Source organism: Dicentrarchus labrax, unplaced genomic scaffold (genome assembly GCF_905237075.1).
Source record: "Dicentrarchus labrax unplaced genomic scaffold, dlabrax2021, whole genome shotgun sequence".
NCBI classification, from domain to species: Eukaryota; Metazoa; Chordata; class Actinopteri; family Moronidae; genus Dicentrarchus; species Dicentrarchus labrax.
In genome coordinates this window covers 6,708,495-6,734,850 of record NW_026136706.1, presented here as the reverse complement: position 1 = coordinate 6,734,850, position 26,356 = coordinate 6,708,495, and the positions used below count along the sequence as shown (strand labels likewise).

General features: G+C 39.8%; 2 protein-coding genes across 13 annotated transcripts in view; both read left to right on the top strand.

Moving 5' to 3' along the window:
- Positions 1–10,799, top strand: part of col18a1a (collagen type XVIII alpha 1 chain a) — a 71,468-nt gene extending 60,669 nt beyond the window's left edge. For all 7 annotated transcript variants that reach the window (XM_051403987.1, XM_051403986.1, XM_051403982.1 and 4 more), the window contains 23 exons: positions 511–609; positions 1,383–1,418; positions 1,687–1,776; positions 1,856–1,888; positions 2,428–2,463; positions 3,531–3,590; positions 3,693–3,770; positions 4,023–4,058; positions 4,158–4,211; positions 4,391–4,462; positions 4,777–4,851; positions 5,336–5,366; positions 5,741–5,794; positions 5,918–5,952; positions 6,051–6,185; positions 6,337–6,487; positions 6,716–6,780; positions 7,040–7,168; positions 7,819–7,851; positions 7,957–8,283; positions 8,701–8,898; positions 9,136–9,251; positions 9,410–10,799. In XM_051403987.1, the coding sequence (XP_051259947.1) occupies positions 511–609; positions 1,383–1,418; positions 1,687–1,776; positions 1,856–1,888; positions 2,428–2,463; positions 3,531–3,590; positions 3,693–3,770; positions 4,023–4,058; positions 4,158–4,211; positions 4,391–4,462; positions 4,777–4,851; positions 5,336–5,366; positions 5,741–5,794; positions 5,918–5,952; positions 6,051–6,185; positions 6,337–6,487; positions 6,716–6,780; positions 7,040–7,168; positions 7,819–7,851; positions 7,957–8,283; positions 8,701–8,898; positions 9,136–9,251; positions 9,410–9,623 (2,157 nt within the window). In that variant the 3' untranslated portion in view covers positions 9,624–10,799. The remainder of the gene's footprint in view (positions 1–510; positions 610–1,382; positions 1,419–1,686; positions 1,777–1,855; positions 1,889–2,427; positions 2,464–3,530; positions 3,591–3,692; positions 3,771–4,022; positions 4,059–4,157; positions 4,212–4,390; positions 4,463–4,776; positions 4,852–5,335; positions 5,367–5,740; positions 5,795–5,917; positions 5,953–6,050; positions 6,186–6,336; positions 6,488–6,715; positions 6,781–7,039; positions 7,169–7,818; positions 7,852–7,956; positions 8,284–8,700; positions 8,899–9,135; positions 9,252–9,409) is intronic.
- A 7,616-nt stretch (positions 10,800–18,415) lies between these two features.
- Positions 18,416–26,356, top strand: part of pcbp3 (poly(rC) binding protein 3) — a 61,184-nt gene continuing 53,243 nt past the window's right edge. For 4 of the 6 annotated variants that reach the window (XM_051404383.1, XM_051404382.1, XM_051404379.1 and 1 more), the window contains exon 1: positions 18,416–18,729. The gene's annotated coding sequence lies outside the window, so the exon portion shown is untranslated. Of the gene's footprint in view, positions 18,730–19,621; positions 19,725–26,356 lie in introns of those variants that run through there. The other 2 variants (XM_051404377.1, XM_051404378.1) reach the window with 2 other exon arrangements.

Here is a 26,356-nt window from a genome sequence, read left to right as displayed (position 1 = left end):
GTTACCTGCGACTGAAGCTAGGTCTCTAAGGCAACCGGCGAGTGTTTAGCCCTTGTCCTCCCCCACGTCTTAATGAGTTTATTTAACATTCAGGTTTGGTTTATTGACAGTGGACTTATCCTTGCTACTATCCTTTGCTGTCATTTCACGTTTTTTGGTTCATAAACAGTCGGGGTTGAGAAAAATAAGCTGCAGCTTAATTGATTCTTGAGGGGAAATCTATGGTGGGAGGGCTATGTGCTCTAAACAGAAACAGGAATAATAGAAACAATACAAGCACACAAAAGGATAGTATAGATTTATCCTGATTGGATGTATGAAACTCGTAGCAACACAGCAATCCATTTTTCGCTGGTGTTTCAGCTCAGGTTTGGTCCACCACCACGTGATGGCGGTGGCTGCAGACTTGGGTCTTGATTTTTAATTGGATAATAGTTGCAAGCAAACTTTCTTTGTGTTTTTTCGCTGAATTGAAATCTTCACTGGTGTAACTTCAATGTACCTCTGCAGGGAAAACCTGGGTTCCCTGGTCTACCAGGTCAGAAGGGCAATGAAGGCTCTGTAGGAAGAGACGGACAGCCGGGATTGGATGGCTTCCCTGGACCTCAGGTAAAAGAAGGATTCCCCTCTAGATCCCTCTTATGAGAAGTCATAATGTTACAGAGATGATGTCATACTTAGATGTTTGAAACTTGGGTGATGAATCAGAGCGTTGTGGGAACAGTACAATCATCATGTACATCCTGACTCCTGTTGCTGTTCCCAGCAGTACAGAACAGGTTACAACACAGTTCACTTAGCTTTGGATAGTTTAATTAAAAAAGGTCCACTTACTAGCCTTTTCCAGAGTTTTCAGTTGTATGTCACGTCTGTATTAGTGGATGAAATGTGTTCAGTTGTCATGGAGACGGGCTCAGTTGTTAACCACACTTTGGTTACATGATGACGACTGGGCAAACTCCATCCACTGACAGTTAGAGGCAGTTCTGTGGCTAGTAAATTGATCTTGCGTTAAGATTATTTTGTCAATACAGCCATTAAATGAAATGAAATTGAAATTGTGTGTAACCAGTTTTGAATTAAGAACATTAATATCTCATTTTCATGTGCATTTAATAACCTTTTGTGACAAATGAAGTTTATATATTTTGCCCACTTTTCAAAAGATGTTGAGGTGCTTATGAAAAATCTATAATATTTTTAATTTATCATCAGGTTTATCAATCAATAATATATCAGAATACAAGCAGTTATTTTATTGTTTTCAACTTTCAGTGAATAAGAAGGTTGTTCCTCTTGTCCTTTATCAGACCTTTATGAAGCAGGTATTGTAAATACCGTGCTTTCAGGTATCTTTTGTCTCATTCTTCTTCATTTTACAGGGACCAAAGGGTGACAGAGGTGACAAAGGAGAGAGGGTCAGTATCGTTTTTAACCTGAATATCTGTTCATTTATACACAATATTCACTACAAAGCAACTGTCTGTAAGATGCTGATCCAATGTTGTACTGCAATATGCACGCCATCTGATTTCTTTCTACTTAGTTAATATATCTTTGTAGTTTCTATATATTCTTTATTTAATATCAATAGAAAAATACATCCTACTTTTCTGGTCTGGTCTTTGATGTCTTACTAAGTGGGATGGTTATTTATATAATATAGCTGTGTGTGTGTTGTTTTAGGGTGACCAAGGTCGAGATGGAACCGGACACCCAGGTCCACCCGGCCCACCCGGCCCACCAGGACAAATCATCTACCAGACATCTGGCAATGTGAGTAATAAAACGTGCAATCTGCAGTTTTAATGAGTAATTGTGTACAATTAACCTCATTCTCTTTATGTCACTACAGTCGGACGGTGCCGTTGGCAGTGCTGGTCCTCAGGTTTGTATTCTTGTTTCCATAGCAATACCGATACCAAAACACAGCAAAATAACAAATACAACGTGGTGTTTGAGATTGTAGCTGATAATGTGTCTTTTTTACATGTATAGTACAGTTTTTGTATTCACATCAGGCTTCCTCCTCTTTTTGCCATCTTTTTAAAAAGTTCACACTGGAACGACAGAAGATGCACTATTCTAACTTGTCCTTTTGTGTGTTCGGGCAATTACAGAGACACTGTTTAAAAGACACATCAGTGCTGACTGTGTGTGGCAAACTTTATGAGAACACAGGGTTGTTACCTTTCATCAAATATAACAACAAACCCCTCTGTTTTACCAGAGCTGCATACAGTTCATCTACACTGAGTGAAAGCTGCTCTTACTTCACAAACTACATTTTAAAAGGAGTTCAGACAAATCCAGACCAGAATAAGTTGTGTGTGGATTTGCTTGAACAGTTTTGGTAATTATAAAGCCAGTAGAAACAAATGAGTGAATGAAGCTTAATGTAAAAATGTATTATGTTTTCCTGTACAGGGAGGACCTGGTTTACCTGGTCAAGCTGGATTCCCTGTAAGTCTCCCTGTGTTATATAATTAATGCACCTTGCCCTTATTAGCACCATGAATGTAAAGTGTATTTAGCTGTACATGGACTGTATATATATATATAATATATCTACTCTATATTATATTCTTCCTACTTTTTTGTTATTATTATTATTTCATGAAAAGACAAAAACTAACCACAATATGCTTGTTGGTACTTTACAACTGTAAGTAGTTGGGGTCTTTACTTATGTTGCCAGTCTATTCTTAGTCAAAGCCCATTTAAACTAATCTGATTAAGTAGTACATTTTTGTGTTTTAAATGTAACTGTGATTATTGCACATTACGTAATGGATATTTAATGTTATGGAGAAATACTTCAGATTTAAAATCATGGTTTACTTTTAAAAAAGGTTACTTAAACAGGAGTAAAACTATTTTGGACAACAGTGGAGCTCTATGGTGTTGATTAATAAGCCACATCAAGCTTGGTCTTCACAGACAATACTTTCTGGTGGGATCAATTGATTGTTGCTTTTGGCCTTTTCATTTAATTACAGGTTCAAATTCTGTATGCTCAGTTTTGATGTGAGCGGTGCGTCTTTTGTTCACATTTGAATTAGGGAGTGTCTCTTTAATTTTAATCTTCATTCATATAGATCTATCAGGCCTGTATTGCTCTCGCTTTGTAACACTGTAAAAAACCTCTTCACATGCACAACACATCTCTGATCGACGACCTGGAAGCAAACTGCTTCACAGGCAAAAATAAGAGACCGTTTTTTTTACACTCCGATCAATTCAAACGCAATTTCTTTCAAATTCTCATTATGCCTCCAGATAATAGTAAAGTCTGGCATCCACAAAACTGAGCTCTGTACAGTTATATTGGCACTGCGTCTACTCAAATGAGCCCACAACATCTCATCTGCTAATTTCTACACTCAATATCTAAACAGAGATTAATATATTGGCTCAGCATGTGGACTTAAATTGATCTAGAGGAACAAAGACCTTCTTGTTGCCAAATGACTGTTACTCTGTCCTCTTGTTAGTTAATAAATCTCATATTTATTGTCTTTATCCTGCAGGGCCCTATTGGACCAAAGGGTGACAGAGGAGACCCCGGTCCTACAGGCTACGGTGTGAAGGTAAAGTCTTTTGTTGTGCATTTGTTCAGCTGTTAATTTAGCCACTCCTCATCATTAAGACACATCTGTAATTGAGTGTGTTGTCTCGTTGCTGCTGTTCAGGGTGAGAAAGGTGAGCCGGGCTTAATAGTCGGACCCGATGGAAGTCTCCTGTCTCTGGAAGGGCTATCAGGTCTGAAGGTGAGTCTCAGTGCATTTGACTGGATGTATTTCTGTCTCGTCTCTCTCACTCTCACGCAATAAATCAAATACAAATAAAAACACACTGACACACACCTCACCTCTGTAGTAAATATTACTACTTTTCATGTCTAACTTTGTTGTCTGTTGTGCCCTGCTGATGGTCTGTATTCAAGCTTTTTGTGTTCTCTGTTACGGTTGTCTTTATCATGTTGTTGAAACTGAAATCTCTTTCCTTCACCATGCCTGTAGGGAGACAGAGGACCTCCTGGACCTGTTGGACCCTCTGTAAGTGTTTTTCTACACTCATGTACCGATACAGTTTTTAACTAAAGGAGCATTTTCTTCAGCTTACACTGTCTTTTATGTCATGATTTACTGTTGTAGGGCCAGTATGGGCCTCCTGGATTAAAGGGTGAAATTGGAATGCCTGGAAGACCCGTAAGTACCCATTCATTGCTGTCTTGTGTTGGTTTATTTACATATAAATACTTTTCTGTTTATACTAAGTACCATTCATTACATTTTGCTGACCTATTGTACATTGCTGTAGTTACATTTAAATAGCAGTGTTTCTGTTCAGTGTAGGAAAATATTAATCAACGACTTTCTCTCTTCAGGGTCGCCCTGGTGTAAACGGATACAAGGGTGAGAAAGGAGACACAGCAGTTGGTTCTGGCTATGGCTACCCAGTAAGTGTTTATATCATTACCAATGCTTTAGATAGACTGATCTAACAGTCTTGGGTTTCAAAAGCACAACCGCAGTTTAATTTACCAAATGTCTGCTGTTGTGTACTAAGCTGTACATTTCTCAGACTTGTTGTTTGCTAGGAGAATGCTCTAACATCAAGAACATACCAATGTGTACATCAGTGCTAGCAATCACTGTGTCAAAAATAAATACTGTCCATCTATGTTAATGATGGTATGTCTGCAATGTCACCACAATCCTTCTGCATTTGCACAACAAACAGTAAGAGAGTGAATAAATGTGTTTTCATCAGGGAGTCCCTGGCCAACCAGGACCACCCGGACCACCCGGACCCCCTGGGCCAGCTATTCCCTTAGACCGCTTCAACGTGAGTACATGAGGTCCCAAATCTCAAACAATTGACTTTTTTTTTTTTACATTTATTAGCGCTTCACCATATGGTAAAAACAATCATATTGTGATTATATTGACAGATATTGCGATATGACTCTCGATTGGTGTGGGAATCAGCATTTTTGCATAGTCATTTTCACTGGGATATGGCTGAGAGCTAAACTGTATCATATTTGAGTCATTTATTCAATTCAATTTTATTTGTATATCGTCAATTCATAACAGAAGTTATCTCAGGACACTTCAAATAGAGCAGGTCAAGAGCGTACTCCTTATAAAATTATTTACAGAGACCTAACATCAAGACATTAAGTCATCATTATCTGGTGCTTTTGTTCTGCTGTTTGGAAACTAGTGAGTCAGTTGTTAATTTGATACTTTAGCATAAACAGACAAATCTTTTCCTCTGTTGTCGCTGGGAATGACTTAATTGTGCTTTTTTTTCTCCCTGTCTACAGCGCTATGATGACACTTCAAGGAATTACCCAGGTAATGACCCCCAACACACACACAGTTTGTCATTTTCACCAACACACAATACTGTAAGATAGAGAGGGATCAGAATGGAGAAGTTAAGCAAACGTGCCAGTCAAGGAAGAGAGATTTGGAAAGGGTTTAAAGTGTCTGCAGAGATAAACAGTTCTATCTTAATTTCAGTTTGATCCAGCTGCCTCAGCCTGAAGGGGATATACACTTTATTGTCAAGAGATTAAGCTGTCAAGTCTTTCTAGATTTGAAGAATGACTTGCTATAACACAGGACATCACTGCCGGTGACACACGGTGCTAACAGTTTTACAGTGCCGAGGTCAGATGCACCTGTGGGATATTGTGTCTAATGTTACAAATTATGTTTTGTTTTAGAAAATAAAGGGGAAAAAGGAGAGCGTGGTGATCCAGGACTTCCAGGAATCCCAGGTAAATCCTAGTTTGTATAAACTATACATGCTGTGCCATTACTGCATACATATCTGCTGAGATGAGGACTGTTTTAAAGTGAATTATAAGTACTTAATTACTAAAACCTTTGTTTTTTTCCAGGAACATCCTCTAATTTTGATATTTACACATTCAAGGTAAAGTAGCTTATCCGTACTCCACAGTCAGTCGGTTTCATCAGTATGCTCTCCTGGTAAGACGAAACGTCTTCATAATGTTAAACTGTTTCCAACAGAATGAACTGAAGGGAGAGCGTGGAGAAACAGGTGGGAAGGGAGAAAAGGGAGAGCCTGGTGGTGGTGGATATTATGACCCACGTTTTGGAGGACCACAAGGCCCACAAGGCCCAACTGGTAAACCAGGTCTGCCGGTGAGTTCTGAGTAAAATGTCTGTCGTATATTTTATAGGAATTAACGGCCCAGATTGTCAGATTAGTAAGCACACAAGCTTTTAATAAATATAAATGATAGACAAAATGTAATGTTTATTCTGTAATTTAGATTTTACTCTTTTGTGTTAGGGTCCAAAGGGTGATTCTGTAATGGGCCCTCCTGGACCCCAGGGGCCACCAGGGCAGCCAGGGATTGGTTACGATGGACGTCCAGGTCCTCCTGGACCACCTGGACCTCCAGGGTCTCCCTCATTTCCTGGAGCATATAGGCCCAATAACCGTAAGTGGCTTTTTCTATGTTGAAATATTCTGGATATTTTTATACTGTACACTCCTGTGTACATCCTAGAGCCTTATAAATAGCCGAATAAATAAATACAACTTCTAATGTTCTAAGTGAAGAGTCATACTCCCTCTCACAACTAGCGTGGAGTTGACAGCTGGAGACAAACTCCACTGGAGCCATTCATAAGCCAAATCATTAACCAGCTTTTGTTTTAATTTGAAGCTGTCAGTGTCCCTGGACCTCCTGGTCCTCCTGGTCCTCCTGGAAATCCTGGTTCCTCCTCTGGGGTAAGTGCCACTGTATTTTAATATAACTGCGACTATGTGATTGTTAAACTGGCATTGACAATAGGTTATTGATAATGATCAGTCTGGGTACTGAAATAATTGTTGTGAATTGATCATGTTATGTCTACAATACATTTGCCTGATAAAATATTCAGGGATTATCAGAATTTACCATTTTAAGAGCAACTGGCAGTAATTTATTAGTTACTCTGTTTATGTTCAACAAAAGCCAAACACTGTATATATTTGTTTTCCACAGGTTACAGTTTTGAGATCATATGACACAATGATTGCTACTGCCAGACGGCAGGCAGAGGGAAGCCTCATCTACATCATAGACAAAGCAGACCTCTTTTTGAGAGTACGCGATGGACTGCGGCAAGTCATGGTACAGTAATTTACTCTTCACCCGAGAAAATGCAAAGTACAGGGAAATGCTCAAAATAAGTTATCTAACTGGTCTGCTCAGGAGTCAGGACTAACCCTTCAGGTTTTTGTATGCAGAGTTACTGAAGAGACAGTTTGAGACAGGATGAACTGAGGGGCTGTATGAAGGGCCAGTATACCATACATAAGGATGTTTTTGAAGGTCCCCATTAAACCACAGACTGTACAATAAAGCTTGAATACAATTAGACTTTAAAGCTGCTGCTATAATCATTTTTGTTTGGCCATTAGAGGGCAAAGAAACATCAGAAAGAAGTTTACACTGTTTCAGCCAAATCCCTGGATTATGACAGTATATGGCTAACATCCTATCAAGTTCATCAGGAGGCCAATAATGTTTTTTCACAGAAAAATTGGTATTCATGTTGGGTGTGAAAAAGACATTGAAGATATTTAATTATTACTATTATTAGTATTATTAGTATTATTATTATTAAATAACTTTACCTCTTAACAATTTATTGTTCAACTGTAAAACACTATCAGAATATTGCTATAGTTATGTGTAAATAAAGTAATTAGATTCAATGTAATACATTCATATTTGTTGATATATCAGTATTTGCTAAACAGTTTCCTTTCTCTTCTCAGCTTGGAGAGTACAGTCCCTTCTTCAGAGATCTGGTAAGTTCCACAGAAGAAAAATACAAAATAGCATAAACACATTTTTGCCTTTTGACTGTTTAAATTGTTTCATAATGTTTTAATCTCCTTCATTTTCATTTAAAGGAGAATGAGCTGGCAGAGGCTCAGCCTCCACCTGTGATCCTTTACCCCCAGTCCCAGGACCAGTCCCATAACAACGGAGCTGGTCGTTACTCCCAAGGCAGTTCTGCCATACGTCCCATTGAGCCTCCACCACACCCACCGGTAGACCCCAGATACCCTGCACAGTATGATCCCAGATTCCCAGACCCGAGACACACAGGCCAGACAGATGGAAGATTATTATCAACCCAGCAGACTGAGAACAGATATCCTGTCACTCCACAGCGGCGACCCAACCCACCTATACCACAGCCAGGTGGCCACGTGGAACATGCATCAGGATCAGGAGTGAGTATTTTATTATTTGTTACATATCAACAGTCTATAAGCCAATCAATGAGCTAATATGGGATGATATAGTTGCCCAGCCTATTTAGCGGTCTAGCTTTATGAAATATAGCACTTTCTCTTTTGTATTGACATTGTTTTGTCAATTTAATTATTTAATATTAATATTATTATAGTAATTGTGCTGTGACAACACATGTCAAATATCGCGGCAATAAAGCCTATTGAATTCTAAGGGTCACACATTGCCGGACAGTGTAACTCATTTAAAACAAAATAAAATTAGCAAAAATGTGGGGGCAAAAGATAAAAAATAAGGGTACAATATCTTACCTGATTTCAACCATCATTTGAAAAGCTATAACAACCTCGAACAGAGGCAGCTATTTTAACCAAAACCTATGTCTTTCTCATCAGTTACATATTATCGCCTTGAACGCCCCTCAAACTGGTAACATGCGAGGAATTCGCGGGGCAGACTTCCTGTGCTTCCAGCAGGCCCGTGCCGTTGGCCTGAAGGGGACCTTCAGAGCTTTCCTGTCTTCCAAGCTTCAAGACCTCTACACCATCGTCCGCAGGTCGGACAGGGACAGCTTCCCCATCGTGAACCTCAAGGTGAGATACTACTGCTGGGGAAGTGGCAATATTGACAAAGGGGACGGATATACAGCCGATTCTGTTTACTGCATTAGGTGCCTGCATAGACTGACCCTCACTACTTTTACTTTAAAGGTTTCTTGGAAATTTTCTACGGTGTTTTCACTATCTAAACAAATTTTATTATCTTGCTACTTTATGAAAAACCTGCATAGGAGAAATTAAATTTAAGGAATCATATTCTCTTCCTTGCAGGACCAAGTCTTGTTCGACAGCTGGGAGTCTATCTTTGGTGAAAACGTGAACAAAATGAAGGAGAATGTACCAATCTATTCCTTTGATGGTAGAGATATCCTCAGGGACAGCGCATGGTGAGTCTTTGTTAACTGGGCATGAATGTGTTTGTACAATAATCTCACATTAGAGAGCTTTTGTTGATTTGCAGTTAGAGTTTGTATGTTATTCTATCTGTGGGCACATACTGTATATATATATTCTGACCTCTGCACTTGTTTTTGCTCTACTCTAGGCCAGAGAAAATGGTCTGGCATGGATCAACCAACAAAGGCCACCGGCAAACAGACCAATACTGCGAAACATGGCGGGCAGGCGACCGCGCTGTGACGGGTCTGGCATCATCACTACAGAGCGGCCACCTCCTGCAGCAAACCTCCAGTAGCTGCTCCGGCTCCTACATCGTCCTCTGCATCGAGAACGCCTTCACATCACACTCCAAAAAATAAATCCTGTCCGTCCTCCTTTTTTTGTTTTTGGCCCTAGTTAAACACAGTTTTAATTCCCTGATAACACGCCTTGTGAACATGTGGCGTCCAATGAACTGGCCCTGTGGCTCTTTGCCTGGCAGAGACACTCTGCATTGTCTGCTCCTCCCCTCCATAAACGCCAAAGAGATGGGTCGAACGGAGGGGGTGTTGGTCCTTTTTCTCGGGGGCATTGGCACATATTTTCTCCAAGGGGTGAAGCTAAATGCGTTCTGAAATTGTATCCATTTTTTAAAAATTCTGTATATTACATGTTTGTCCATTGTTTTATTTTTGTTTTTTTTGACATTATCAATGTTTTACCTTTTGAACTGTTTATAATAATGCTATATTCATCCTGTTATGTTTTTTTATTTAGGTATTGATGATTTCCACTTTTTTTTCCAATTTCATTTTAGAATTGTGGGTTATGACGGGGTACAGCAAACTTTTAAAGACTATTTTAAATTGAAAGAAGATAATAGATATTTATTTTTAAATGAAGTTATGTAAGGATAAAAAAAGATTTGGAAAAAAAAAAGCTAAATACCCTCATTTATATTGTACACAGCATAGACCATTTAATTCTTTTCGAATTAAGCTTCTGATCAGAAACTGTGCCTTATTACACAACCAGGACTGCTTTACAAAATAAGCTCATATAGTGAATCACTTCTTTTGTATGCATTATTCTACAAATATGGAAATGTTACAGTGTTTTCTTCTTGCATTCAAGAAGTGCATTCAGATGCTTCTACTTCACGCTAAATTTAAATGACCTTGTTGGACACAGACACTACTGTAATGAATAATCCCACATCCAGAGGGCAAGATTCCTTGTAGCTGAAATCGAGCCTTTTGAATCTAAAATGATGATTTTCCCTTTTACCACTTAATAAAATCCTATCAGTGAGAAAGCTGGAAATGATTAGTTTGCTGCTAATCTTTGTTGGAGTGTTTGCTGTCAGGGGTGTCAGGGACAGAAAAACCAGTATGTTAAGGAGACAGTTACAATAGCCTTGCATTGAATTTCAGACTAACTTGGCCTTAGTGCTACTGATGTCTTGACTGAACCTGTGGATATCCATTTTTATAACACATTGTGCTGTACTGTTTCTCCCAGGCACTGAATAAAAGTCTTTTTCAACTACAACAAAATTTGATGTACTGTACATGGGTCTGTACAGTGTGTTCAATTCTTTACTGTACCCTGCCGATCTCTGACTGCACAATGACCTTGATACGTTTCACTCAGCCCTGACCAGCAGTTTTATGTCCTACTCGATGTTGGTGGCATTGGCGTCGACCACAAATCAGTGTCTGAGGCACTCATCACACCTCGGTCATACATCAGCTATTTACCTTCACAGTTAATCTACATCTGGAAGTTAACTCAATTCAGTTTAATCATGAAATTGTGACTAGAGAATTGATGGATTGTTCATTTAACACTTACTGGAGGTTAATTGGGTGACCATAAATAGCAATACAACCATAGCAGTGGTAACTGCCAATTTTATGGGTATATTAAAACAAAAGAAAAGTATTTCGTGAAGCACTTAATGTACAATCTATGGATGTCTTGATTAGGAGTTAAAGGTCCAGTGTGTAGGATTTAGTGGCATCGAGCCCTGTAGCTGCACTGTTGCCTCTATAGATAAAAACATTCTAAAAAGGTGATGATTATTATTCTCAAGTGATTATACACTTAAGAAAACATACCTATGAATATTATATTCAATTTCTGCCTTCAGATCCTCCTAAATGTTACACACCTTTAAGTAAAATTATTGTTGGGAGATGGGTTGCATTATTAGCTAATTAGGACAATAGTACAACATTCCTACACTGCCTGAATATGTCGACTTTTACTTTAATAAAAAAATGAAATTACCAGGCAACCATAAATACATTGGCTGTAGGTCTACAAGTAAAGTGGATTTTAAAAGAGAACTGAATTAGGTCACCAGTCATTGGCGATGGCTTATGAAATCCCCTTAAATCTCTTCTTTAAAGTTAGGAGGCGTTTCAAGATAATATTTGATTAAGAAGATTAATTTGAATTATTCAGAGTTGGCCTAATTTGGTAGTCACTTTAAAATGATATGCCCACCATCGAGAGAGACATTCAGGTGGTATTTAACACTGATCTACTGTATTTCAAATACACATGGTCAGCCATTATGAAGCAGGCATTCCTCTACATCTACATTGGGTTTAGATTACGTCTTTATGGAGACAATATACTGAAAGTACATAAACAGCGTTGTGCTTGTTTAAAAGAACTGTTCAATGTTGGGAAATACACTTATTTGCTTTCTTACCAAGACTAACATTGATATTAAATATAGCTGTACAGCAAGCAGTCGGTAAGCTTAGCTTAGCATAAAATGTATTACTGCTTTGCAATGGCAAGTTGTAGTGGCACAATGGAGTATCAGTACCTCTTTTACACTAGAAAGCTATGTTTACTTTATGATTGATTTATGTTGTAATGCTACTGTATTTTCTGTACAAGAAATTAAGGCCACTGGCAACAAAAAGCAAAGAACAATTATTTCTGTATTAATTAAGTCTTATAGCACATGCACCATGGGACTGTGGAGAATGTGTTCATGTTGAGTTATATGAGTTATGAGTTATACTGTAGCACCTGCACAGCATAGTTTTTTTTGTTCTGTTATTTTAACACACCCAAATGACAAAAATAGAGTAAGGTAAACACTGAATATCAAATGCTAAAAAAGAAAAAGCAGCTACAGGTAAGTTTGCGGTTGCAAACTCAACAAAGTTCCTCTGAAAACAGGAAAGAGCAGCGGTGTGAGTTATTAAGTTTTAGTCATTCTAAATGCAACCAGGAGCACATATATAAAAATAAACATAAAATAAAATTGTCCCAAACAGTTTTCAGACTATATTCTGCTGAATAAGCGGTTTCGTTTGCAAAGAAAAGGTAATAATTAAACAGATGCATGCCATGGGTAAATTACTGTGAATAGTACAAATCTGATCAGAACACTGAATTTTCATCATGTCATCACAACTCAGACACTTTTGGCTATGGTCACATTTGCTAACAAGACTGAAAGTCTACAGCCAGTAGCTGCTAGTGGATCTGTGAGGCTGCATTTGGACACTGCATTAAGCTAAATGCTAATGCTCGCATGAAAGACTGTGATAACACACTGATGTTGAGCAAGTTTCCCCATGTTCACCATGGGGTCATTCCTATATTCCCCAGATTTATATGGCACGTAATGGGAACATGACAAAGGGTGCTATGCTCCCCCGGTTTAAGGTTAGGGTTATGGGGTTAGGAACGTCATGTTAGGTTACCATGTTAGCATGCTAACATTGGCTAATTAACACTGGCAAATGAAGCCAACAGGGAAGTGCCAAAAACTGCAGTTCCTCAAACAGACAATCTCCATAAGGCCCCACACTAAAATGGCCAACCTTGCAGCAGAACAAAAAAAAAAAGAAATAAAAACTTGCCACCTAATCAGAGAAAAAACTGTACATGGAGGTTTCTGTGCACTACTACAGCTTTCAGTAGGCAAGTCTATACTGTAGATCCTCTTGATAGACCTAGGGTTATAATTTGTGCAACCATCGTGTTCTGAGCTCAGTATATTGATATTATCGTACATTTTTTAATTATGTTCTGTATCCACAGTAACAGAAAGTACTGTCATACACATTATTTAGCCTGACAAGATGCTTAGGGCCCGTAAACGTGTAACTAATTCTCTATTAACTTGCTTTTATAACAGTTAACTTTGCAATACTGTGTAATTTTTCCTCCATACAAGCCTTTACTTTAATACAGAAGAACGTGAAAATTGTCAAAAGTTTTCTGGGGTTAGTTTCTTTCAAGTTTTACATTTCAATAAACTCATGCCAAAGTTGGTATTAAATATTCGGAGCCTCAAGTCATCATCTTTACTGGCATGTCATTTGAGAATCAAGCGTAGCATATGCGCCCACCCCGTAATAGAAAGCAAGCATCCCTAAAAATAATCAGTAAATACAGTCACTTCCCACTCGATTTCATCAAAAATCTGCCTCTTAAGCATCTCAAACGGCTGAGCAGCCTTATGAGAGCTAGAAGGCTTATATTAATTGACTGGGGAGGCTCAGTGTCGTGGTAGTGTCCCCGCTTGAATGAAAAAATAAACTAGCATCATAACTCCCGTCCAATTCCTCAATGTCCTTGTTTGAACAAATCTTCAGGAAAAACATAACTTACTGAGTGGCGCATTATCCATTTAAGTCTTCTTGACTGAGTGAGGTTAGAGTGGGTGGGGGGTGGTTTGGATGTAATAACCCGCAGCTGGCTTTGCTGCTAAGTGCTATCACACTGGCTGCCTGGGGAAAGCTATATTTAGTGGGTGCTAAGTAATAACTAAGTACAGTGAAATGATCCAGCTACGGTAATGATACAACAAGGTGACAACCAGATATTGGGGGACTTAATTACGTTTGGGGCGGAAGCGAAAAGCCACAGTTGTCAGATCTCCGGTCTGTGTTTATTCGACGCTGGTGACTCGCTGTCACATTAACCCAAATCTAACAATATCCTAGCACTGCACTGCTAGGATACAGCGTAGTTACAGAGCCAATTGGTTTTGTGACCTTCTATTGCATTTTATCTGAGAGAAGAGCAACCTTATTTTAGTGGAATACTAACATAGCATACACACACACACACACACACACACACACACACACACACACACACACACACAGGAAAATATATGTATATAACAAGACCTCTTGCCATGAATAATTAGCAAACATCTTCAAGTATCACCATTTTAATGCATTCTGCCTCCAACTAGACCAACATGTTTCCCCATCAAATGAAAGGGTAATAAGGAGGCCTAAAGCAACATTTGTGTAGTGTCTGAAGTACTTAAGGCCTACTGCAAGGCTTTCACATTTCACTGACATTTAGATAGATAATGAGTAACAGTCTCCCAGTCTTTAAATCCCCTTGTGAATCTTCTGGCATTTAAGTCTATTTTTTTCCCTCCTGTCTTTAAATATTTGATGAGGAGGATGTTATCTAGAGTGGATATTCCTGGCATTGTGAAGATAGGCTTTGACCACTTCATCATACCTGCTCTCTCCTTTACACTGACCCAGGTATGTTGCTCCAGTGCCTTTTATCACCTTTCCATTTGAATTTGACTTCAGGGAGGTATAATTCAAAGTCAAGCTACAGCAGCTTCCTGTCAAATATTTTCCAGGGATGTGGCGTTTTCTACGTTGTACTGTCCTGTATTAGTCTATATGACAGAGTTGATTCTATTCTTCTATGTAAAAAGATTATGAGTTACCATACTGGCCAATACCATTTCTATTACTGATTGCCTTTCCCATTCTTGGCACAATCTAATTAATGCAATCTGTGCCTGTGCATTTGGTTTAATGCATATTTTATGTATTTTTCTGGATGAAAATGACACTTAGTAGCAGAGAGGAAAAATAATTCTTCAGCTCTTGGCAGAATTCTGAGCCAAAACACAATAGCTCCTTGGATATATAGCTTGTTACGTTTCATCAATAAAGAAATCCTAAAGCCAATATTTGTTAGACATTTTATGATCAATTACCAAATAACCACGGAAAACAAATATCTGTTGACATTTATCACGCTTCCGTTTTTTTTGCATCTCCTTTATGATGAGACCTCTGTGGTCATGTCATTTAGAATCCCCCCGGGTCAGGTCTACAGAGCGGGTTCACGGCTACCTCAACAACCTTACACAGCTCACTACCCGTGGTCATCACTGCAGCTGGCTACATATTCGATGTGACATCTCCTTCCATCTTCTAATGAATTTTTTATGTCTCTTCCTCTCCCACTCACACGCAGACGGAGGCTCGTATCAGCCCTGTTCTGTAAATCTATGCTAGTGTAAATTACAGAGTTGCCTTTGGAATTGGTGACCCTTCTGTCCTGTTATTGCTATAGATTGCTCCGCTGTAGGTTCCATACTGATTGGATTTGTCCAGAGATATTGTAATGCACAGTGTCGGCACATTCACAAGATAATTCACAATCATTGTGTTGTTGAGATATAAACTCGTGTATATGAAGAAGGAGAAAATCATGTCAAATATTATAAATATCCATGAAATTATTTTTCTGATTAGGAATCAAGCATGTACTTAACTACATCCAATTTTAGATGCCATTAAACAAGTTAGACTCTAGTAAGGATATTTCCAGACTGATGGGGGATATTTCCTCTCATGCACCCCCTGTCTGGCAATATCGATTTCAGAGAAAATACAAACTTCTCGACTTTACTCTCCGCTAAACTGACAGTTTGATGCAACACTTGTGCTGTGCATATCCGACCATGTTATAATGCACTCACGTATTGACAGCCTCATTGATTTTCAGGGCCCCTGCAAAAGATCATTCAAAGGGGAGTAATGCCATAATCTGCAGACCCCGCAACAGTTTCATCTTGATGGAGAAATAACATATTTCACCTGATAACCTTATCCAATTTCTTCTAAACTTTTCACACAGATGGTGATGGGGAAGTATATACTGCATACAATGTTTTTGTATTCCAATATTTAGGATAGTGGAATGAAATAATCTAAAATAATCAAACCCAATTATTAAGTCTATGTTGAACATAATGATTGGAACAAACAATCTTTGGGACTTTTAACCATACGGTTACTTTAACTTTAACTTTGGTACATAAATCTGATGGCAATTTTTACATTGTTCAAGTCAGAACAATCGGCTGAGTCACTTCAATGTAAAGAAGTTTGAACTTATTGCAGCAGCACAAAGTTAAATATAAACGAAATATAAACTACACTTTATGCTGAGAGAGTTGTTACTTGATTAGTTGATTAATTGATTGAACTATTATTATTAAAATCTATATATTATAAATTTGATTATCAATTGTTTAAGTCATTTTTTAAAGAAATGTACTTAATGGCCCCTGGTTCAAGCATCTCTGTTATAAGGATTTGCTGCTCTTCTTCCTGAATATCCTCAGTTTTTTGATGGCTAGTTGGACTAAACAAGCAATTTGCTGATGTGACCTTGGGCTTCAGGAAATTGTAACTGCATTTAGGAAAATAATTGTTGCAGCCCTAGACGTATAATTTCTTATGAAGAAAGAAAGAAACTGCATAAGATACTATGATACCAGCCTATTGAGATTAAAGTTTGACAAGGGGTGATGACGTCAACAAAAATGTAACTTTCTTTTGTGCTTTGTGGAGAGACTACTGGCCCGATTTTCATGAAACTTGGTGGAAGAGGAATGGGGGCATGGGCCAAGGAAAAACTGAATCACGGTGTCGATACAAATAATTTTTCACTGTCTTTAACATTGCAAGGCAGGTAAATTGTAATAGTGGTTGTGCACTGATTTGCATATCATAGAAGACTAGACTATATTCCTTGACGGGGGTCTGCACTCTCCAAGTACCCTTCCAGTTACTAGTTTTCCCTGGAAACCCATCCAGCTTGTCTGCATGGGTTTCTACTGACATCTCAAATGCATGCAGGTTAGGTGAACTGGAAACACTCAGGTGCCCACATGTGTGAATGTGAGTGCGACTTTGTTTGTCTGTGTGTGTTAATCCTGAGATTGACTCCCAGCCATTCAAGGTGTTCGCCTGCCTCCTTTCCAGTGCATACTGGGAGAGACACTAGCCCTCAACCGCCGTGAACAGCGGTGCAGAAATAGGTGGATAATTTTCCTTGGGGACTCAGTGAAGCCAAGTTATTGTTGGAGCCTGTGAACATCACGAAGAAACCCCAGAGTTTCACAGCAATACATAAAAACCCTGCATCCCCCACAGCTGGCTGCCCCTGAGAATTCCCTCCATCCCTCAGAAAATCTACCTTTCAGCAAGTCGCCGAGCCGTGTTTGCTGACAGAAAGAACAACGGAAAAGTACTGCTTCTTTGCACTGTTTTTGATGTAACATTATAACTGGTGTTTCCTTCACTTCCCTGGTGCAGAATGAAGAGTGGAATGGTGATGTGCCTTTCATTCCTCAACCTGACAGTTCACCATTGATCATTTATCAAGCTGGGTGCATGCCAGAGCCATCGATTGAGCAGGAGGGAGGGGAGGGGGGGGATAAAATGAGACCTGTGGAAGGGAAGTATGCTCCTCAGTGAACACACGAGCAAAGACGCCTGATGAAATTTCACACTTTGTTCTTATTCTCTGCTCAGTGTTGTTGATGAGCGCTGTAGGAAAATGCGGAGTGTAAATGTACTGTACGTGACAGAAGGGAATTGATTATGTGGGTGTGTGTGTGTGAGAGAGCCTGTGAATGTGAACACATGCATGCATGTGTCATCATGTGTGCCTGCCTTTGTGCGCGTGTGCCTCATTTGACCATACATGAGTAATTCTCAAACTAGAGCTGACTGAAGCCTCTCTTCCTGTCTGGCAGCAGTGATATTGTGCTGGGTTAAGTGGCCCACAATCTAATCACTCTAATGTCTGTTGCAGCCCTAAATCACACTCACTGGCTGGAGTGCAATGCTTGGTCTGTCCTTCAAAAAGGGAAGCTTTTCATGACTCCTTCCATATTGTAATTATTTCAACTGGATATGAGCTATTGCACTTATTGGCTGGGGCAAGGCACCGGCTGCCTCCACTTTCATTGGCTGCCTGGACACCTCTGTGCCTTCTCCCATTGGCTGCCTAGAGGAGAGTGGGAGGAGAGCTCACCCCATCCTCCCCCTGTGGCAGAGCGTGTAAATGTAAAGACTCTTTCTCTGCCTATTATCTGAGTGACTCGGGGTTTTGGTGTCTGCCTCCGAGCGCGTGTGTGTGTGTATGTTGGAGGGAGAAAAGAGATAAAGAGAGAGAGAGTAAGGGAGGGAGAGGCAAGCAGCGTTTCTTCTCCCCCCTTTAGCCTCCCCGTCTCCCTGCTCCCTGTCACTCCATCCTTCCTCCCCTCTCCTGGACCACCCTCCAGCCCTGCTTCGAGCCAGACCGAGACCCCCTACCACCCAGACCACCCCGGGACCCTTTGACTCTCCTCACTTCTCCGTCCCACCAACCATAACCTCTGAGCAGGTAAGACTCACGCTTATTTCAGCCTGCACTGAGCCTTTAAAAAGTACTTCCCTCTCCTCTCCTCGTCTTCTGCTCTTGTTTTTGTTTTCTTTCCACTCACTTGGTCTCCCGTTCTCTCTGGCCTCTCCGTCTTTCCTCTATGCATATTTTAAGTTTTCCCTGCAGCACTTCTGTCCCTCTCACAAAAGTGACACAGTTGCAGGAGATGATATCAGTGAGGTCACTGTATTTTTCTTCTTCTTCTTCTTCTTCTTCTGATATTCTACCCTGATATCAACTTCCCCCTCCCTCTCTGCCCCACAATCTCTTCATCTTCTCTCCTTGTTTCTTTTGCAATATCATACCCTCCAGCTCTCAGCGTGTGCAAATTCGGTATGAAAGTGAGTCTTTTAATTTTTAAGTCTGCCCGGAGCAAGTAGACAAGGACAACATGCTGTATTTTGGTTATGGAAAATGCATCTCTAATTGATTTTTCAAAAGTGTTTACGTTAGTTGGTGATGGCTATTTATAGGTGCTGACGTGCCAGGAACACGTGCTTTTCGTCAGGCCACTTCCCTAATGCCGGGACAGAACACAGGACTGTCCACTGGCTACAGAACGCATGACATTGCACAAAGTGTAATGACTTTACAAGGCAGTGACTCGCTTGATTGAATTGAGCAATCTTTCCAGCAGGAGAACTCCAATATTAACATGGCCCATAAAGCATTCCTGGCAACAGCAGAGGAGGGAAAAAAAACTGCTTAGTTCTCCATCCGCACATCCTGCACTTTACCAGGAAGGGGAAGTGGAGTGTGTGTATGTGTGTGCATGTGTGTATATGTGAGGGAGACAGAGATACTGCTAAAGTGCTTTAGACATCAATACTGGCAGCCCAGAGTTTTTAAAGCCACTCTATCATATCTGAAAATTGGACCTTACAACAATGTCAACAGCTGAGGAAATGCTACTCCTGATGTGGTGTTTTGTTCCTTCGGAGGGTTCTTGTGAGGAGGTGGGTGTTTAAATATGACTGAAGGGCAAATGTGATGACTATCAGGTTTTTAAATCACTTATTTTATCATATTTACATTTGTAAACAGAGCCAACAATTAATCGTAAAACTATGACTATTAATTTTATTCTCGATGATTTAAGTCTTTAGATAATCATATTTACAGAACAACTTTATTATAATCCTATCACAGATCTGATATCCTGCCTTGTTTAAGGAATCTTAATTTGCATGTTTACATTTTTGCCTGTGACTTTTTAAACTGGCTCTCTCTATCAGACAGTTTGACCTTTCTTTCTGTGATGATCACTTTCTAATTTAGACAAAAAGAGCATCTGTGCCAAAGCCTCTTGAGAACGAGGGTCTTCCCAATAGGGCTGCCTCGAGGGAGAGCAGCTTTCACTGGAAGGCTTTTATTGTGATAGTTTGTGCGGAAAATGAAAATCCTTGACACTTAAACTTTAATTCTGTACGTCACTTTGATTTAGCATATTTATGATGCTTTTCACCATAAACCTGTCGGTGAAGAGCAGATTTATAATGTTGTTGGCAGCATTCACATATTCAACTGTTCAGGTGTTGGGTTGTTAGTTTATTAGGACGTGTAAATTGGGTGTCTTCACTTCTTGAAGAAACATGCACGTGTTTGTCAGCACTACCCCTCAGCTGGCTCTAGGCCAAATGCAAAAGCAAAGTCACAACTGCTAATCCTCCACCTATTAATTCTCTTTTTCATGTTTCATCACAAAAAGCATGTTGATAGGAGGCCTCGAAACCTAAACTGAGTCCAGGCTGGATACAAAGTTATATCGCCCACTGAACAAAAAATACAAATGAAGGTGAAAAAGAAAATATCAATAAAAGCAAACTTGGTAGGACATTTCTTATGTCAAGCACTCAGCTGCATTTTGTGTATTATGTTCCATTTTCATGACAGATGCTATTTCTTAGTTTTTGAGGATGGCTTATTCCCACTGACCCTTACTCCCTAAATAATGTCATTTTTAATCATCTTCTGAAATTGACAAATTTCTTTAAACACAGTAAAGGCTTGTCAGACATAAAACTCACTGAGAGAACTAAAGAACTATGAAAGGAAATAAAATGGCCTTGCTTGCTTTCTTTATATTTATATTTAATGCACTTACTGCACGTCTCCTCTTTCAGTGTAAGCTCTCATAAGAATGCATACGTAGAATCCCTGGCAGAATGAGATATTTATGAGCCTCGTGATGTGTTTGCACACTCTTGCTTGCCTTCATAAGCCACTGTTTTAAGCTTAAGCAGAGCTGAATGCAGGTAATGCAGACACTGAGTGTGGCTCACCGTGTCAGAGCAGTTTTACACTTTCACGTCACACAATGCCCCGGATGTCAGTGTAGGGCACTAGGTGTTGTGGTGGTTTGAGAATTGATTTGAGCAACGCACACAATTGAAGCGTTGAAGTGACAGCATATGAAATGTGAGTAGACAGGCTTTTGTTTTTTAAATAATGTCAGTGAGGGGAGAGGGCATACGACTCACCGGTGGATCATGAGCCACTTGTTTGGAATAATTCAAGTGAATCCTGAGTAACTCTAAATGAATACATACTGTATATTCTATAAAAACTTTCAGTGTGTTCCTGTTTCCACTGCAAAATTTCCATTTGGAATAACCACACTATAAAAAGATGGATCACGTAATGCATCCAGTACATTCAGTAAGCCCTGCTTCCTTCTATGTAAAGCCAATGCTCTGCAAGCAGCTGGCCCCTTTGTGCTTTGGCCCTTTCGAGCCTTTCCGGATCTCCCGCTGGCCTGGCTCAGGGCACAGAGTGTGCCGGGAGTTGCCGGGGTAGGGACTGGCTCAGTGTGAACAAGGCCACTGACACTGACTGGCTGCCACCTCGATAGCTGTCACCGAATGATGGAGGGCAAATGGACGCAGACAAAAGGGCTGTAGAGGAATTACTGTGTTTGGCTGACGACTTTAGAGTTAATATAATGGAAAACTAACTGTACAGTGGCATCCGTTCTTAAGTTCTTAAAGGGACCCCTTACAATATATATTGATATCAATATTAAGAATGTTTTCACCGCTGTACCTCAAAGTCAAGCAGATTTTTTCTTTTGCACTACGCATAGAACTCCCGTATTCCGCACTGTATCACACCACAGATTAGATGGTTGCCAGGTCAGACTGAATTTAAACGTTCTGTTTCCAAAGATTTAAAGATGGCGTGTGCTTGTGTTTTTCCGGGCTTTGCCGCTACAAGTCTGACCCAAACAGCTATCTGCAGCGTAATAAGAGTGCGCAACACAGTTGGGCTTTTGCTTAAGAATAACGGCTGTCAACCAATATTCTAAATCGAACTGCAAAAAATAACCGATATGAAAATGAATAATCGTTTATGGGAAAAACGAACTACCACTGTTGTCTGTCTCACGCGTTCTAGGCCGCTGCACTGAATGGTCAATCTGAAACAAGCGAATAAATCAACTATAACTGTGTGGTAATGTTGCCAGAAAGTTCACAACCAAACTCAGCCTCTGAGAGAGTGATTTGCACACGAGTAATCTAAAAAGTCCGGTCTGGATTCAATTCAGTAGTGCCAAATTATAGTGTGAGCTACAAGGGCTGCTGGGAGCTCAATAACTACAGCAGCTAACAATTCAGCTTCCATCGTGTGGATTCAAGCCTTGCATCCAGCCCAGCAAAATAAAACACATTTATTACATGTGCCATTTTTATTAAAAGAAGGTGGAGGAATAGTTAAACATTGACACCGAACAACAGAGGGTAAGACAGAGAGAGAGAAGCCAACCCTAACTGCTTAGCTAAAGTACGGTATCTAGCAGAACTGAATAGTGTGTAAACACTGGGATTAGGTACAAAGTCACTCAAAGGAGAGAGCGATGAGTGCTTGAGCAGAACTTGGTTGAGCTAGAGCATCAATAATTGCTACCAACAACACAGAAGCATGAAATGATACGCTGACCACGGTCTTTTGGTAGATGGCGTGGCATGTTATGTGTTGGTTATCGGACATAATGTGCAACAGCAGATAATCGAATAGATCAAACTTATGTGATTTTTTTTTTTAATTAATAATTGACCATTTTCTGGCCCATTTTGACAGCACTAGTAGGAATACGGAGGTTTTACAGTTAATGCCAAAGAAAAAGCCTGTCTGAAAGCAAAGTAAAGCAGTGACAATATTCTTAATATAGTTAAAACGGATTAAGATTTTTTTGAGGTGGGCTTTTTAATGTGGAATAAATATTTATTTTTTTGCAACCCCCGTCCACAGCAGTGCATAGATCCCAACTGTGCCGGGATCCCTATCTGCTTCATAGTCAAATAACAAACTGACCATGGATCAGTACATACAACCCCACTTCAAAATACTCAAACTATTCCCTTAATGGGCTCCTTTAAAGTTCAATGCTGCACACCAAAGACACATTTAGATTTTATTTAGCATATTTTGTTTCAGGTGCTTGACCTTTTCAGACTTATTTCACTTCAGTTATATTTTGGACATCTCTTAGACTTTTTTATGAGTAACTGATAGCACTAGGTTTTGCACTTTTATCTGCTGTCTCTCTCTTCATTTATGTTTACCCCTCCTCAAGGCTTTTAGTAAGGAGGCCATTATATAAGCAAGTACACAATTTCACATAGTTTAACACATAAAAGTACTTAAAGCCAGAATCCGATCAGATCTACACATTTCTGAACATGTCCGTAGCATAGAAAAATAAATCTGGGTGTACACTCACACAATATTTAGTATTTATCTCCATCTACTTCTTGTTTTAGACAGTTATTAGAATGTAAGTTTAGATTGATACAGACATGCTATGATCCTCTTAAATAATAATAGTCTGGTTTTTATTCTAAATTCTTTTGACATAAGAAATGTGATCACGTAATTAAATGAAAACAGACCAGCTGAGTTGAAGCACAGCATATTAGGGCTATGAAGTATGTGCAACATAAGAGAAATTAAAATGGGTCCGACACCTGCGGCTTGGATTAAGACCTCCATGGAACCCCGGCTGTTTGAGGTCAAAGGCTCCCCTGTCCCACCCACCTTCAACAATCACACCATCAGTAGCACAGCAGAAAAGTATTACGTGACTGTTCAGCATTAAAGCAAATTATTTGAATCACAATAGTTTGTTACCTTTTGTTCTTCTTGCCTAGGCTACATTAACAAATCTTTAAAATCCACCCTGTCCAGATGTTTCTGCTGCTGCCTCTGTTCATCTCAGTGACTTTACAGTAGCTCAGTGCTCGCACTTGTTGCTATTGCCAGTGCACAATCATCTAACTCCACTCCCTTTGCTGAAGATTGCTGGACTGATGGTCACTCATTTGCATTTCCTTTTTTGTAGACCTGCCAGGTGAATGCTTTCATTACAACCAGAAACAATGGATCAGAGTAGAATGGAGCTCCATGTTGGGCAGAGACCATGCTCAGGAATGTAGTTTGTTTCCACCGCTTTGCTAAGTTTGACAAGCTGTGGCACGCATTACGGTCTCAACAAAATAGTGTGTTGTTTTAAAAAATAAAATAAAATCTAGTTAAACTCAATGACTGTTGAATTTGCAGAGAATATGTGCATGTACGGATGTCAAACACAGGGACAGCACACAGCTGATCTGACACCGACATGGCAAGCTGTACAGCGAATCCACTGGGTATCCCTGCTTCCATTGACTGTTCTTTACCTCTCGCTCCCTCCTTCACACTCACTTGATTGGTAAGCAGTTCTCTGTCACTGACCTGGGCTGTAAACTTAAAAAACAATCTATCCTGTGTCATAATTCACAACAGAATATGAGGGTTGGGGGTGTGAGGCATTGCCGTAGGCTGAAATTGAACCTGGCACCTTTTAGAAGTTGAAGCTATTGGGGAGAATTATGACCTGGGGGCCTTTTTGTCTTCTGTGCAATGATGTAATTTAAGCTAGAGATAGGGGGAAAAATGGAAGAGGCTGTTGGTTAAGAAGGGAAAGGTGGAGCAGGAATAGAGCTTTAGCCTTCCCTGCTGCTTTCCTAGCATCGCTCTGGGTGGTGAAGCATGGTCATAAATAGGCAGCCCCTCTGCCCCCTGTGTTAGTGCTATTTTTATACCCACTAATACAGGGGGGGGTTGGAGAACCAGCTCAAGTGGTGATATGGAGAGAAAATATTATTGTTGGCCTGGACTTAAGAGAGCTGTAGTGATCAAAGAACTACGCACATGCCCATGGAGGAGTGCTGTGGCAGAGTTAGCCTTATGTTGTTGTTTTTTTATTAGATTAGAGAAATGTGCTCATTTATGACTCTGGCTGGGATCCAATTTGACATGTGTTGAAGAATTTGTATATTGGCTCCATTTACAATCTGTGATCGTGTTTTGGTTTTGATGTCATCGAGTTTAATCAGAGGTCAAAAGTTCAACTAGAGGTCCACATTACTATGTCATTTTTCCTATTGGAGAGCAGTCGACTGTGCAGAGATGTTTTTTTTGCCGGGTTGGAATAACAGGAAAGGTGTGACAGTTTCCCATGAATCCTGTGAAAACAGCATGATGTTTGAGATGTGTGTCATGGAAACCAAGTCAAATTAATTGAGTTTTCTCACAAGAGAGGGATTACATGAAAGATGCGTCACAAGAATCAGGCAGTAGTTTGACATTTGATAAGCACAATGGAAAGAAAAGCTGACAGAGTTCAGGTAGTGCTCGAGCAGATATGAAACACTAGCCTTGACCTTGGACAATATGGGTTCAATTTTCAACCCATGCCATGAATTATTCTACTTCGGTTTTATTTTTTCAGCATTTTATGACCAAAATCTCTCAAACCAAAATCTTTTATTTTATCTGTAAACCTTTCCGTGTGACAGCTGAAAATGGAGAAGCCGCTTGCACACCTTAGTTGTGTCTGCAACATGTAATGTCATTAATTATTTAGAAGGTCTGCGTGGGACTGTTTTTTAAATCCTGCACCCACCTGCGCACTCAGAATTTCCAACCACTCCCAACAATCCCTGCAGAGATTCCATCCTGCAACAATGTTTAGCAAATCTGTCTGCACCATCCTGCAGGCAAAATAAGACATGGGGCTCCTGTAGATTGTTTTTATTTTTTATATCTCTACATGTTTGACCTTTACACACCCAGATGGTGTAGCATGTGTATCATTTTGTATATATGACATTTAGTTATTATTTATTTATCCATTAATTACCATTGTTCCTCTGACATGGCTTTCATAATCTGGACTAAGTGATGAATGCGAGTACTCTGATCCTGAGTCAACAGTGGGGTTCCTTCTCAGTGTAGTCTTCAATCTCACTGTCCTTTAGGCCGCCTGGGGAGGGGGGAGGATTATCTGAATACTCCTTTTTCCTTTTTTAATAGTTTGTAACAAGTCTAAGGGTCGGGTTATGCTGAAAAGCCAGCCATAGGAGGGGGGGCACACGATATTGTTGTACAGTGCAGATTTTCATGCAGTCTCTCCTGGAAGATTCACAGTGTTGCACTTGGTTGTTCACAAGAAAAGTGAAAGAAAATGGAAAGCTAGAGAAAGAAGTTCAAACCCTGGCTCCTTTCTCACCTTTGCACAGCTGACAAAACACTGAATAAAATGGGTGCA